Here is a 12,107-nt window from a genome sequence, read left to right on the forward strand (position 1 = left end):
CCGTGAAAAATCTAACTCCTACTTTTATGAATTTAAGCTGTATTTACAATAAATTTCTGACATTTAAAGTTTTGCATCTAAGTATAAAGTGATATATTACAGATTGCATTTCCTGTTCATTCTTTTATAGAACCACCATCTTTCAGAAAAGAACTTAAATCTTTTAACGTGCTCAAAACCTCTGACATTATTCTTGAGTGTGAAGTGGCTGGTACACCCCCATATGATGTTTATTGGTACAAGGACAATAAACCAATTAGACCTAGCAAAAAATACAAGGCAATCTGTCAAAACTCACGAATTAGTTTACATGTCCTTAAATTTGATGCCATAGATGTTGGTGAATATCAATGCAAAGTATCAAATGAAATAGGAGACTGTTCCTGCAGCTCTACAGTTACTTTGAAAGGTTAGTAAAGACAGGGCAAATGTATCTTTTCCACTAAATTGCATTATAAATATTTTTCTGACTAATTATCAGGTGATTTTGCAGTGACTGGTCATTGAAATTCAATATTTATAATATTTCATTTCCTAAACAGAGCCTCCAATATTTATTAAGAAGATTGAAAATGTTACTGTGCTTTTGGGAACTCCTGCTATGTTTCAATGCACTGTGACAGGTGCAAGCCCAATTTCCATAACCTGGCAAAAAGATAAGGATGATGTCACAGAAGATGATAACATTAAATTATCCTTTGAGAATGATATAGCTACACTACAAATTGCTTCTGTTGAAAATAGTCACGCTGGGAAGTTCCTTTGTCAGGCAAAGAATGACGCAGGAATCACAAAATGTATGGCGAATTTGATAGTCAAAGGTTGGTTTGAAAAATGTATTAAAACTTCAATTATTTTTAAAACTTTATTTATTTATTTTCTTATATTTTAATTTAATGCTGCTTTACAGCAGTTGAATCAAATTACGCACAACACGTGCTGAAATATTCAGACCATAACGTCTTAAAAAGTTAAGGTTCAGAAATAATTGGAACTATTGTAGCAAATTGATGCACCTGCCATCATTAGTGTCTTTAAAACCCAGGTTACGATGTACAAGTATACAAAATAGGAACAGCAGTAGACCATTTGCCTCTTCAAGCCTGCTCTGCCATTCAATAAGATTAAAGCTTGTCTTTCAAATTCCATGTTCCCCTCTACCTGCAATAGCAATTGATTCTGATTCCATTGCCTTGCAAGAACTTATCCACTTCTGCCTGAAAAATATTCACTGACTCCACCTCCACAGCCCCCGAGACCAACAGTTCCAAAATCACACAACCGTCCAAAAGACAAAAATCACCACACCTCCAATGTATTTTCATCTTTCCTTAAATAAAGAGACCAAAGCGCTACACAGTATTTGAAATATGGTCTCACCAATGCTCTGTATAACCAACACATCAGTATCTTACTTTTATGTTCAATCATTCTTGCAAAAAAGGAAAGCATCCCATTAGCCACCTTGATTACTTTCTGAATTCTATTTTTTGTGACTCATTCACCAGAGTTGCTGAATGCCTCTACACCTTGGAATTTTGTAGTCATTCCCTATGCAAGTAATATTCTGCATTTTTAAAATCTCTTTCAATTTCACATCATACACTAGCTACCAGATACCTTGCCATTCATTCAACCTATCCATTATCTGATTGCAATTTCCTTACATCATCTTTATGACCAGCACTCCTGTTATTTTTTTTCTTCTGGGTGGACCTAAGAGGGCTTGCAAGGCAGCAACTTCCAGAACTGAGCATCAGTCAATGTTATCAATCATAGTGTACAGTCCCATGGAACATAGAGGGAGCATTGCTTATGACTTCCCGATCTATTTTTTTGGCATTTACAAATTTAGTCAGCCTTGTTCCCCTCATCTAAGTAACTGATGTAGATTCTTAAAAAGTTGAGACTCCAGTACAGGACTCTTTAGGACTCCAGTCATCACATCCTGCCAATCACACAAAGACTGACTTACGCATGCTCCATTTTCTGCCAGCCAGGCAATTTTTTTATCCATGTTAATATATTATTCCCCCTCACCCCACAATGCAATCTCAACACACTACATGTACTAGTTCCTCTTCATCAACTCTGCTTATCATTTCCTCAAAGAACATTATATGATTTCCCTTTCACAAACCACATTGACACTGATTGGTTTAAGCATTGCTAAATGTCCTGTTACTTCTTCCTTAGTAATGGATTCTATCATTTGCCCCATCTGTATTGTTTCTTTGCCCATCTTAAGTTAATCTAGCTACTGAGACAGACTGAGATGTCCCAGATGCCCTGCTGACATACTATAAAATTATCAATTTGCATTTCTCACAAATTGTGTGACAAAACAAAATAATATGGTCTGAAGAATAGAGTCATATAGTACAGAAACAGACCCTTCGGTCCAACACATGCATGACAATCAAGCTTCATAAACTGAACTAGTCCCATTTGCCTATGCTTGGCCCATATCCAGCTAAACCTTTCCTATCCATGTATCTATCCAAGTGTCTTTTAAATGCTGTACATGTGAGTACAGTTACCATTTCCTTTGGCAGTTTGTTCCATAAATACACCATCCTCTGTGTAAAAAAGTTGCCCCTCAGGTCCCTTTCAAATCTTTCCCCTCTCATCTTAAAACTATGCCCTCTAGTTTTGGACCCCCCCCCCCCCCCCTACCGTGGGGAAAAGTTCTTGACTATTCACCTTACTTGACTATTCACCTTACCTATGCCGCTCATGATTTTATAAATCTCCATAAAGTCACCCCTCAACTTCGTACCCACCATGGAAAAAAGTCCCAGCCTAACCAGCCTCTCCTTATAACTCCAAGCTTCCAATTTGGGTAACATCCTTGTAAATCCTTTTTATACCCTATCCAGTTTAATAATGTCCTTCCTAAACAGGATGACACCAAGCTATGTAAAAAGAAAAACTTCTGCTCCAAGTTGTGTCATGCCAGCAATTTTAGGATCATTCTCCATAGAACAGAGAAAATTGAATAGGAATGTTATGTAAGAATACTTGAATTCTTGAGAATAGTAAGCAAATTAATATGGAGTTGAAAAAGTTGATCCAGAACTGGGATCAAAAGAAAATGTAGCTGATGGAATTTAGATCAACAAAATTGCTGGAGAAACTCAGCAGATGTAGTAGCCTCTGTGGAATGAGAAACAGTTAACATTTTAAGCCAAATATGACATTTCTTCAGAATTGTTCCCTCTACAGATGCTGCCAGACCGGCTGAGTTTCTGTAGTATTTTCTGTATTTGTTTCAGATTTCCAACATCCATATTATTTTGCTTTTATCTGAATGAACTTAGACATCCATATAAAATGAAAAATTACAATTAATGCAATTTTAAGTTTAACATGAAATGTGATTAGTGTGAAATTAAACAGTTGTCCAGCTGGAATTTTCCAGGAGTTGAAAATTGTATTTACAATTAGTTTAGTTTTTGGAAGATGTCGTTGTGCAATTATCTGTAAATTTGTGTGATAGATTCAATAGTTTGGCATAGCAAAAGAAAACTACAAGGGCCGAAATGGCCTGTTCTTATTTTTCATGTCCTTCTTCTGTTCTAACATTCTTTTTCTGTCATAGAACCTGCAAATATTATTGAGAAAGCAGAGTCTATTAGTGTTACTGTAGGAGAGCCTGCAACACTGGACTGCACTTTTACAGGAACACCAGAAATTAAAGCAAGATGGTTTAAGAATGGCACAGAGCTGGTGACTGGTAGAAAATATAAAATCAGCATTACTAATAAAGTTACAAGCTTAAAGATCCGGACTACTGAGAAGGAGGATAGTGGTGAATATACTTGTGAGGTTGCGAATGATGTTGGAAGCAACAGTTGCAAAGCTTCTATTACAGTTTTGGGTTGGTACACTTGTTCTTCCATTTATTGCATTTACTGCAATATTTAAAATAAATTGCTAATATCTTGGACAAGGTTATAGCTTTTGCTTTCCTACTATGTGTTGGACAGATCGCATAGTGCCACCGTCATTTAAAAGAAACTTGAAAAATATGGATGGCATGAAAACATCTTTTGTTAAGATGGAATGCAAGATTGCTGGCTCTCTTCCAATGACTGTGTTATGGTATAAGGATAATAAAGAGATAACAGCAAATGAAAAATACAAATTCTCTTATCATGATAACACCGCACAGTTGGAGATTCATCAACTGGAGATGACAGATGGTGGAACTTACGATTGCAAAGCTACAAATGCAGCAGGATCTGATCAAAGTAGTGGCGTCTTGACGGTGAAAGGTTGGAAATATCTTAAATATCTTAATTGTTTATGTTAATTAACCAGCTGCTCTAGTTTTTTTAGCTATCACAAGCATTAATTTTATCCATCTTAATTTGTTATATTGACAAACATGCTGAGAATATCATAAGTTATACTTGAGTTATTGTTGAACTGTTATCTTGCCATATCTTTTCAAAGACTCTATTTCTCTTTTTATGTTCTTCCCATACCAATTGCAATTTTCCTTTGGTAATTTCAGAGCCTCCATCTTTCACTGTGAAACCATTGTCCCAGGATGTTGTGCCTGGTTCCAAAGTGCAATTTAGAAGTGTTATGAGTGGAACACCTCCAATGACAATAAAATGGTTCAAGGACAGTAGGGAGTTGACATCTAGTAATGCATGTTACATTTCAAAAGAAGGCTCATCAAGTTTGCTACAACTACATTCAACAAAAGTATCTGATACTGGTGAATACACTTGTCAAGTCAGAAATGAAGTTGGCACAGAATCATGTTCTGCTACTCTTTTTGTCAAAGGTGGGGATTTTCTTGATAACATTTCCATGAAACATTGCATACTGAGCTTTATTTTACACTATCTTTCTTTGATGGCTTCTGTACTCTTTTAGCTTTATGTTTGTAAATTTATCTTTACACTTTTATTTCATTACTTTTCCCCATTGAAAATCTGAATCTTCCTTCAACACTATTACTACTACATTTATCTTATTTCTCTTAATGCCATTAGAAATGTTTCGAAAGATGCTTTTATGTCAAGATGTGACAGTTGGCTACAATATTTTGTTTTAATTGGGAATTATCTCAGGATTATTGCAGCCTCCTGAAGACAAGTGAGCCATACAGAATGTGTGAAATCCATGGAGTCAATTTCCATTTGCAGCTCCTTTTCCAGCTGGTTCCTCCTGTTTCAATTCCACAGGTCTTCAGGTTTTAAAAAGATTATCTTTGCTATTCCCTTATTGGTGGATGAATCATAAATTTGATTATCTTTGCTTGTTAGTAGTTTAAAACATATCCAAATTTTAGTTAAAGTTAACGTGTATCTTCAATGTAATTTCTCCCTAAATATTAAAATATTGTGGCTGCAAATACAGATTTCAAAGAGAATCAAAGGGAAAGCTTTCCATTGGTTGAAGTCATATCTAGCATAAAGGAAAACATTTGTGGTTGACGGACATCAGTCATCTCAGCTCCAGGACATCTCTGCAGGAGTTCCTCAGCGTAGTGTCCTAGAGTCAAACATCTTCAGCTGCTTCATTAATGACCTGTCATCTGTCATAGCCTCAGAATTGGGGATGTTCACTGTTTATTGCATAATATTCAGTACCATTCTTAACTTCTCAGATACTGACGCAGCACATGTTCATCTGCAACATGACCTGGACAATATGCAGACTTGGGCTGATGAGCAGCAAGTAACCTTCATATCATACAAGCGCCAGGCAATGATCATCACTAACAGTAGAGAATCTGACCATTGACCAGGCACTGAACTGGACCATCCATATGAATACTGAGGCTTCAGGAGCAGATCAGAGGCTATAAATTTTGTGGCAAGCATCACAATTTCTGACTCTCCAGTACCTATTAATCATCTATAAGACACAGGTCAACAACACTCAAAAGTTCCACAGGAAAAGCAGCTCTCTTGATTGGCATTCCATCTGCAATTTTCAGCATTCACTTGCTTCACTCCCAATGGTCAGTAGCTACAGTGTGGTACATCTACAAGGTGCAATGCAGAAATTCACCAAAGCTCCTCAAACAACACTTTTGAAGTCACAACCTGTCCCTCCTAGAAGGACAAAGACAGAAGATGCATGGGGCACCGCCATTTGCAAGTTACTCTTGAAGCCATACACAGTGTTGACTTGAATCTACTGTTAGTCTACTGTCACTGGGTCAAAATCCTGAAACTCCCTCCCTAACAGCACTGAGGATATCCCAACAACTCAAGGACTGCAGCAGTTTAGAAAGACAGCTCACCTTCTCAAAGGCAATTGGGGAAAGATAATAAATGTTGCCCTGGTTAGCAATGCCCATGCCAAATAAATACTTTTCAAAAATGAAAAGTAGGGTTTGCTTTACTAAAATAGGATTTCTTAAGTGAATCAGACTTCAGGATCCACAATTCCAAGTGGTGAATGGGCTGTATAGTTAAGCAGGAACAATACTGAATGTTGAAGGGATTTATATAATGTAGCTACGAGACAGGATATTAAAAGGATTATAAAGCAATATTTAGACTATTTTAGCTAATTACAGTTAGAAACAAACACAGAGAATGCTGGAGACACTCTGGAGGTCCAGCAGCATCTGTGAAGAGAAAAACAGTTAATGTTTCGAATCCAGTTTGACTCTTCTTCAGAACTGTTCTGCAAATAGGCGGCACACACAAGTGCCAGTTTGACTACATCTCTAGCACCTCCCTTCCATTTAAATGAAATGAAGAACGTATAAATTGTAACTTAATAGGCTTACTTTATTTTTAAATGGGACTCATTTAAGTTAGAGCTTTTGGGTTAGTCTTTGCTATATTTAAAAAAAAAAGCTGACCACATATTTGAATGAACATGAATTTCCAGATGCTTCTCCAAGATGTCAATAGTGCATAATATTATTGTTAGTTACGGGTTGAAATTATGTGATCTTTTCAGGAAAGTTATACACGTTTTAAAAATTGCATCTTATGCTCTTTAAAATATCAGTTAGAAATCAAAAGCAGATCATTTTTATTATGGCAAATTTGTGATTAATTGGAAATCACGCTGGTCATCATGAGTTCTTATTTATCATATCCAATATCTTCATTGTGTGCACTTAAAACCTTTCAGTTTTCCTTTTATTCAGTTCAGTACGTTTTCATTTTATAGAGCCTCCACAGTTCATTAAGAAACCAGAGCGGACCATGTCTTTACAAAAAGGAGGTTCAGTACGTCTTGAGTGTACAGTAACTGGCACACCTGAAATCAAAATTACCTGGTATAAGAAAGAGAGTGAAGTTCATCCAAGTGACAAAATCAGGATGTCATTTGTTGACTCAGTGTCAGTCTTTGAATTGATTGATGCCAGTGTGGAAGACAGTGGACATTACACTTGCAGAGCAGAGAATGAAGCTGGTTTTGATAATTGCAGTGTTATAGTTGCAATTAAAGGTGTGTAGCCATAAAGCACGTTTGAATCAAATTTGATAATTTGCTTTCACAAATCTTTCAAGTGTGATGAGTTTCTGAATTGTTTTGATTTATTTGTTTTTCTTTTAGAGCCTCCTTCATTTAGAAAGAAACTTGAACCTGTTGAGATAGTAAAAGGCAATGATATCAATCTTGAATGTGAGGTGGATGGTACTGGCCCATTTGATGTCACTTGGTATAAGGACAATAAGCAGATTCGACCAAGTATAAAGTTCAAGATGTTCATTGGAAAATCTTTATTTACTCTTTCTGTTCAAAAAGCTGATAACTCAGATGTTGGTGAATACAAATGTGAAGTAACAAATGATGTGGGAAGTTGTTCTTGTGTTACTGGAGTTAGATTAAAAGGTCAGTTATCCAATGAAATTATTTATTCTTTAGACATTTTCAATAATTCCATTTTGCAGTTCATTCTTTGCACGATTGTTTTAGCTTGAATAAACACTGAGTGTCTGATTTTATATCTAATTCATAAAACTCTTAACTTTAAATCAGAACCTCCTTCCTTTGTGAAAAAGATTGAAAATATTACAATATTGTCGCAAAGTGCAGCCAGTTTTACCTGCCAAATACAAGGATCTTCTCCAATACTTGTTACATGGATGAAGGACAAAGATGAAATTAGAGAAGATGACCACATTAAAATATCTTTCAAGAACAATATTGCTACACTGCAAATTGCTTCTGTTGGAGCAAGTGACAGTGGGAAGTATACATGCCAGGCCATAAATGATGCAGGAACAGACAAGTGTTTTGCTACTTTGTCAGTAACAGGTTAGTATAAGCCAATGATGTTTGTGAATTTCCATGAAGTGTCGAATATGCCAACAATATTTTCACTTCATCGATTGAGGAGGAATGGTTTTTCTTGCAGAACCTGCACAAATCATAGAGAAGCCACAGCCGTTAAGTGTCACTTCAGGAACTGCAGCCATCTTAGAATGTGTTGTTGCTGGTACTCCAGAACTGAAAGTAAGATGGTTCAAGAATGAAGCTGAATTGACATCCAGCAGGAAATACAAAATAACTTTTGTGAACAAGGTGGCAATCCTAAGGGTTCTGTCCGTTACTAAAGAAGACAGTGGCGAATATGTTTTTGAAGTTCAAAATGAATTTGGACAAAGCAGCTGCAAAACTACATTGACTGTACTAGGTTGGTGTTTTTATTCTTGTGTTGAAACGTTTTGATGCATATCTCAAAAATGAAGCTGAGATGGAAGAACTTAACTGAGGAAATTATATTTCAGAACCACTGAAAACATTGAGGTGGTACAGTGACTCAGTGGTTAGTACTGCTGCCTCAGAACCACGGACCGGGATACGATTCCAGCCTTGGGGAACTGTCTATGTGGAGTTTGCACATTCACCCAATGTCTGCATGGATTTCCTCCAGTTTCCTCCCACAGTCCAAACATGTGCAGGTTAGGTGAATTGGCCACGCTAAATTGCCCATAGTGTTCAGGGATATGTAGGTTAGGTGCATCAATCAGGGAAAAATATAGGGTAAAGAAGTGGGTCTGGGTTTGACTCTTCGGAGGGTCAATGTGGACTTTTTGGGCCAAAGGGCCTGTTTCCACACTGTAGGGATTCTTCTTCTTCTATATGCTTTTGAGTCTTCCTGTTGTCTTCTAAATGTATGCATTTGGTAAAAGACAGCACCTTAGTAACATCTTCATATTATTTTCAGATTTTATAATAATTTTCTTTATGCCTTCAGCAACTAGTTGGGTAATAGTGTCTGTTAAGTAAAATATGCCAAAATTTTAAAGGTAAGTTTTAACTAATGGGTGCTCTAATGATGGTGTCAGTGGTCTGACTGGTTGCTCAGGCATGTCAGTGGTCCATCGGAATTGACAGACTGCATGCCTGAACATTGTCCTTCTCCACCCTGCTGGCTGAGGGCCAGCACAATTTTGAGAGGGCTACTGACAGATCCATTTGGTAAGGCAAGGAGGTAATGAGGATGGGTGGTGGAGAACCCAAGTTTGTAATGTCACATATTGTTCTTGCAGAGTCTAGAAGAGCACTCCTGATTGTGCAAAAAAAGCTTTGCACTAATTTTCAAGGGTTATCTGCTGTACCATGAGATGAAATGGAGCAGTGTATGCACAGTGCACATTCAGTACAATAGCCCATAAAATTGAATTAGATTTCTAAAAAATCATAACATCACAAAATGCATACATTCTTGGCTTGCATACTTGATTCGGATGTGCACTCTGCAGAAGGTCATGCAAAGATTGGTGCTGGAGACGGAACGGTGCATGTGGTCCACTGCCTCAACATGGACTCCATTATCATGTAATTTCTACCAGGTGAAGTAGTTAAAATATCCCTTTGATATTTTAGCTGACAATCTATTTTATTATTTTCTGTTGGACAGATCGAATAATTGCTCCATCATTTACAAGAAGTTTAAAGAAAATGGATAGCATCTTGGGGACATTAATGCACATGGAGTGCAAAGTATCTGGTTCTCTACCAATCGACATTGCTTGGTATAAAGATTACAAAGAGATATTTACTGGCCACAAATATAAAATATCATTTGAAGAAAATACAGCACTTTTGGAGATTAAAGAACTTGAACTCTCAGATGGTGGAAATTATTCGTGCAAAGCAACAAATACTGCAGGAGTCAGTGAATGCAGCGGATTCTTAACAGTAAAAGGTTGGAAGATCCTGTTATCCCAAACAGCATTATGTTAAGATGCATGAAAAGCTGGTTTTCCAGCTGTAGCATCATCTCCTTCTTTTCTTCTGCAGTGATAAAATATCTAAATAAATTAGCTGTATTTCCACTATTTAAAATATTTTAACATAGGATGATCAGTACTTAAATGGCAGGATGATGTAATCTAATTTTAGAACTTTTAGTTTTGTCTGACTAAATGACATTTTCTTTAACAACTTCTAGAGCCACCAAGCTTTGTCCGAGAACCAAAATCCCAAGCAATTGTACTTGGTTCCACACTGCAGTTTAACAGTGCTGTGAAAGGAACTCTTCCACTGTATGTCAAGTGGTTCAAAGATAATAGGGAACTGAGGCCTGGTGCAAGATGTTCCATTTGGAATGAAGAAACAACATACTACTTTGAGCTAAGCTCAGCTAAAATTTCCGATGCTGGTGTTTATAGCTGCCATCTCAGCAATGAAGCTGGTTCAGTCACAAGCACTGCAGAAGTTTTTATCAAAGGTTTGCAATTCTTGTCAATCTTGCTGGAAATTGAGTATTAGAAAATATCTTTAACAGCATAATCTTCCTTGCCTAATTTTCTTCCTCAACAAATCAGAGTAAATTTTATCTGAAGATCATTTTTCTCTTATCTGTTAATCTATGGTATAACAGTCATAAATTTACTTAGAAATTCCAAAATTCAGCTTCATTTTATTTAAATTTCTCAGAGCCTCCAAGTTTTGTTAAGAAGCCTGCTCCTTCAGCAGCCCTGAAGCAAGGAGAATTTGCACGTTTTGAGTGCAAAATAACTGGTACACCTGAAATTACAGTGACGTGGTACAAAAATAACACAGAGATTACAACCAGTGACAAATACAGGATGTCATTTCAAAACACAGTGGCTGTGCTTGAGATTGCTGATGCAAGTTTGGAAGATAGTGGGGAATATTCCTGTGAAGCACAGAATGAAGTTGGTGGTAATAGCTGCAACTTTTTGGTTCAAGTTAAAGGTGTGTATTATAATACCCTAAAGGAGATTTAACTTATTGGCTTTTGATTGTTTCCTAAACCACATTGTTCACTTTCCTCCTCAGAACCTCCCACATTTATAAAGAAACTTGAACCTGTTGATGTAGTTAAAAACGATGATGTAACTCTTGAATGTGAGGTGACTGGTACAGCTCCCTTTGAAGTTACATGGTATAAGGATAATAAACCAATTCGACGTGGCAAAAAATACAAAATAATCTTTGAAAATGGTTTAGCCAGTCTTACCATTCTAAAATCTGATACCTCTGACATTGGTGAATATACATGTACAATAAAAAATGATGTTGGCAGTAGCTCCTGCAGTTCTACAGTCAGTTTGAAAGGTCAGTTATGACATAATGTAAGAATTCTTTATAGCAGCACATCAATTATTTATTGGAGAATGCAATGCTCAACTCTTTAGCGAAAAGATCCTTTTATATTGAAGCAGTTTTAAGATGACAACTAAAAGCTGTGTAATATATTCATGTCACCATTTGTTTTAAACTAGAACCCCCAGGATTTGTAAAGAAGATTGAAAGTGTAACAACGTTGTCAGGGAATTCTGTTGTATTCCAATGTCTAGTCAAAGGCTCAAAGCCTATTTATGTAACTTGGATGAAAGACAAAGTTGATGTCAAAGAAGATGGTAATATCTCATTGTCTTTTGAGAATAATATTGCTACTCTTCAAATAAATACTGTTGGAGAAAATCATGCTGGGAAATATACATGTCATATCAAGAATGAGGCAGGAACTGAGAAGTGTTCTGCTACATTGTTGGTAGCAGGTCAGTGGGACATTAACTCAATAGTACCATCCGCTTCAAGGTCGTTACCAATTACACGTCAATTCAAATTCTTTGTGGTGCACCAACTGAAAGGAGATTCATAGCTGTAAGATATTGAATGGATTTTTTTTTCCT

The 12,107-nt window shown here is 36.6% G+C and overlaps 1 protein-coding gene across 1 annotated transcript in view; it reads left to right on the top strand.

Moving 5' to 3' along the window:
- ttn.1 (titin, tandem duplicate 1) overlaps positions 1 to 12,107 on the top strand; it is a 336,276-nt gene that overhangs the window by 95,811 nt on the left and 228,358 nt on the right. Inside the window, exons 57-70 of the mRNA XM_043694489.1 lie at positions 131 to 409; positions 543 to 821; positions 3,602 to 3,880; positions 3,990 to 4,277; positions 4,520 to 4,798; positions 7,156 to 7,437; positions 7,546 to 7,824; positions 7,972 to 8,250; positions 8,351 to 8,629; positions 9,860 to 10,147; positions 10,394 to 10,672; positions 10,882 to 11,163; positions 11,248 to 11,526; positions 11,694 to 11,972. Coding sequence (XP_043550424.1) covers positions 131 to 409; positions 543 to 821; positions 3,602 to 3,880; positions 3,990 to 4,277; positions 4,520 to 4,798; positions 7,156 to 7,437; positions 7,546 to 7,824; positions 7,972 to 8,250; positions 8,351 to 8,629; positions 9,860 to 10,147; positions 10,394 to 10,672; positions 10,882 to 11,163; positions 11,248 to 11,526; positions 11,694 to 11,972 — 3,930 coding nt within the window. The remainder of the gene's footprint in view (positions 1 to 130; positions 410 to 542; positions 822 to 3,601; positions 3,881 to 3,989; positions 4,278 to 4,519; positions 4,799 to 7,155; positions 7,438 to 7,545; positions 7,825 to 7,971; positions 8,251 to 8,350; positions 8,630 to 9,859; positions 10,148 to 10,393; positions 10,673 to 10,881; positions 11,164 to 11,247; positions 11,527 to 11,693; positions 11,973 to 12,107) is intronic.

The sequence above is a fragment of the Chiloscyllium plagiosum genome, chromosome 7 (assembly GCF_004010195.1).
Source record: "Chiloscyllium plagiosum isolate BGI_BamShark_2017 chromosome 7, ASM401019v2, whole genome shotgun sequence".
Classification (NCBI taxonomy): Eukaryota; Metazoa; Chordata; class Chondrichthyes; order Orectolobiformes; family Hemiscylliidae; genus Chiloscyllium; species Chiloscyllium plagiosum.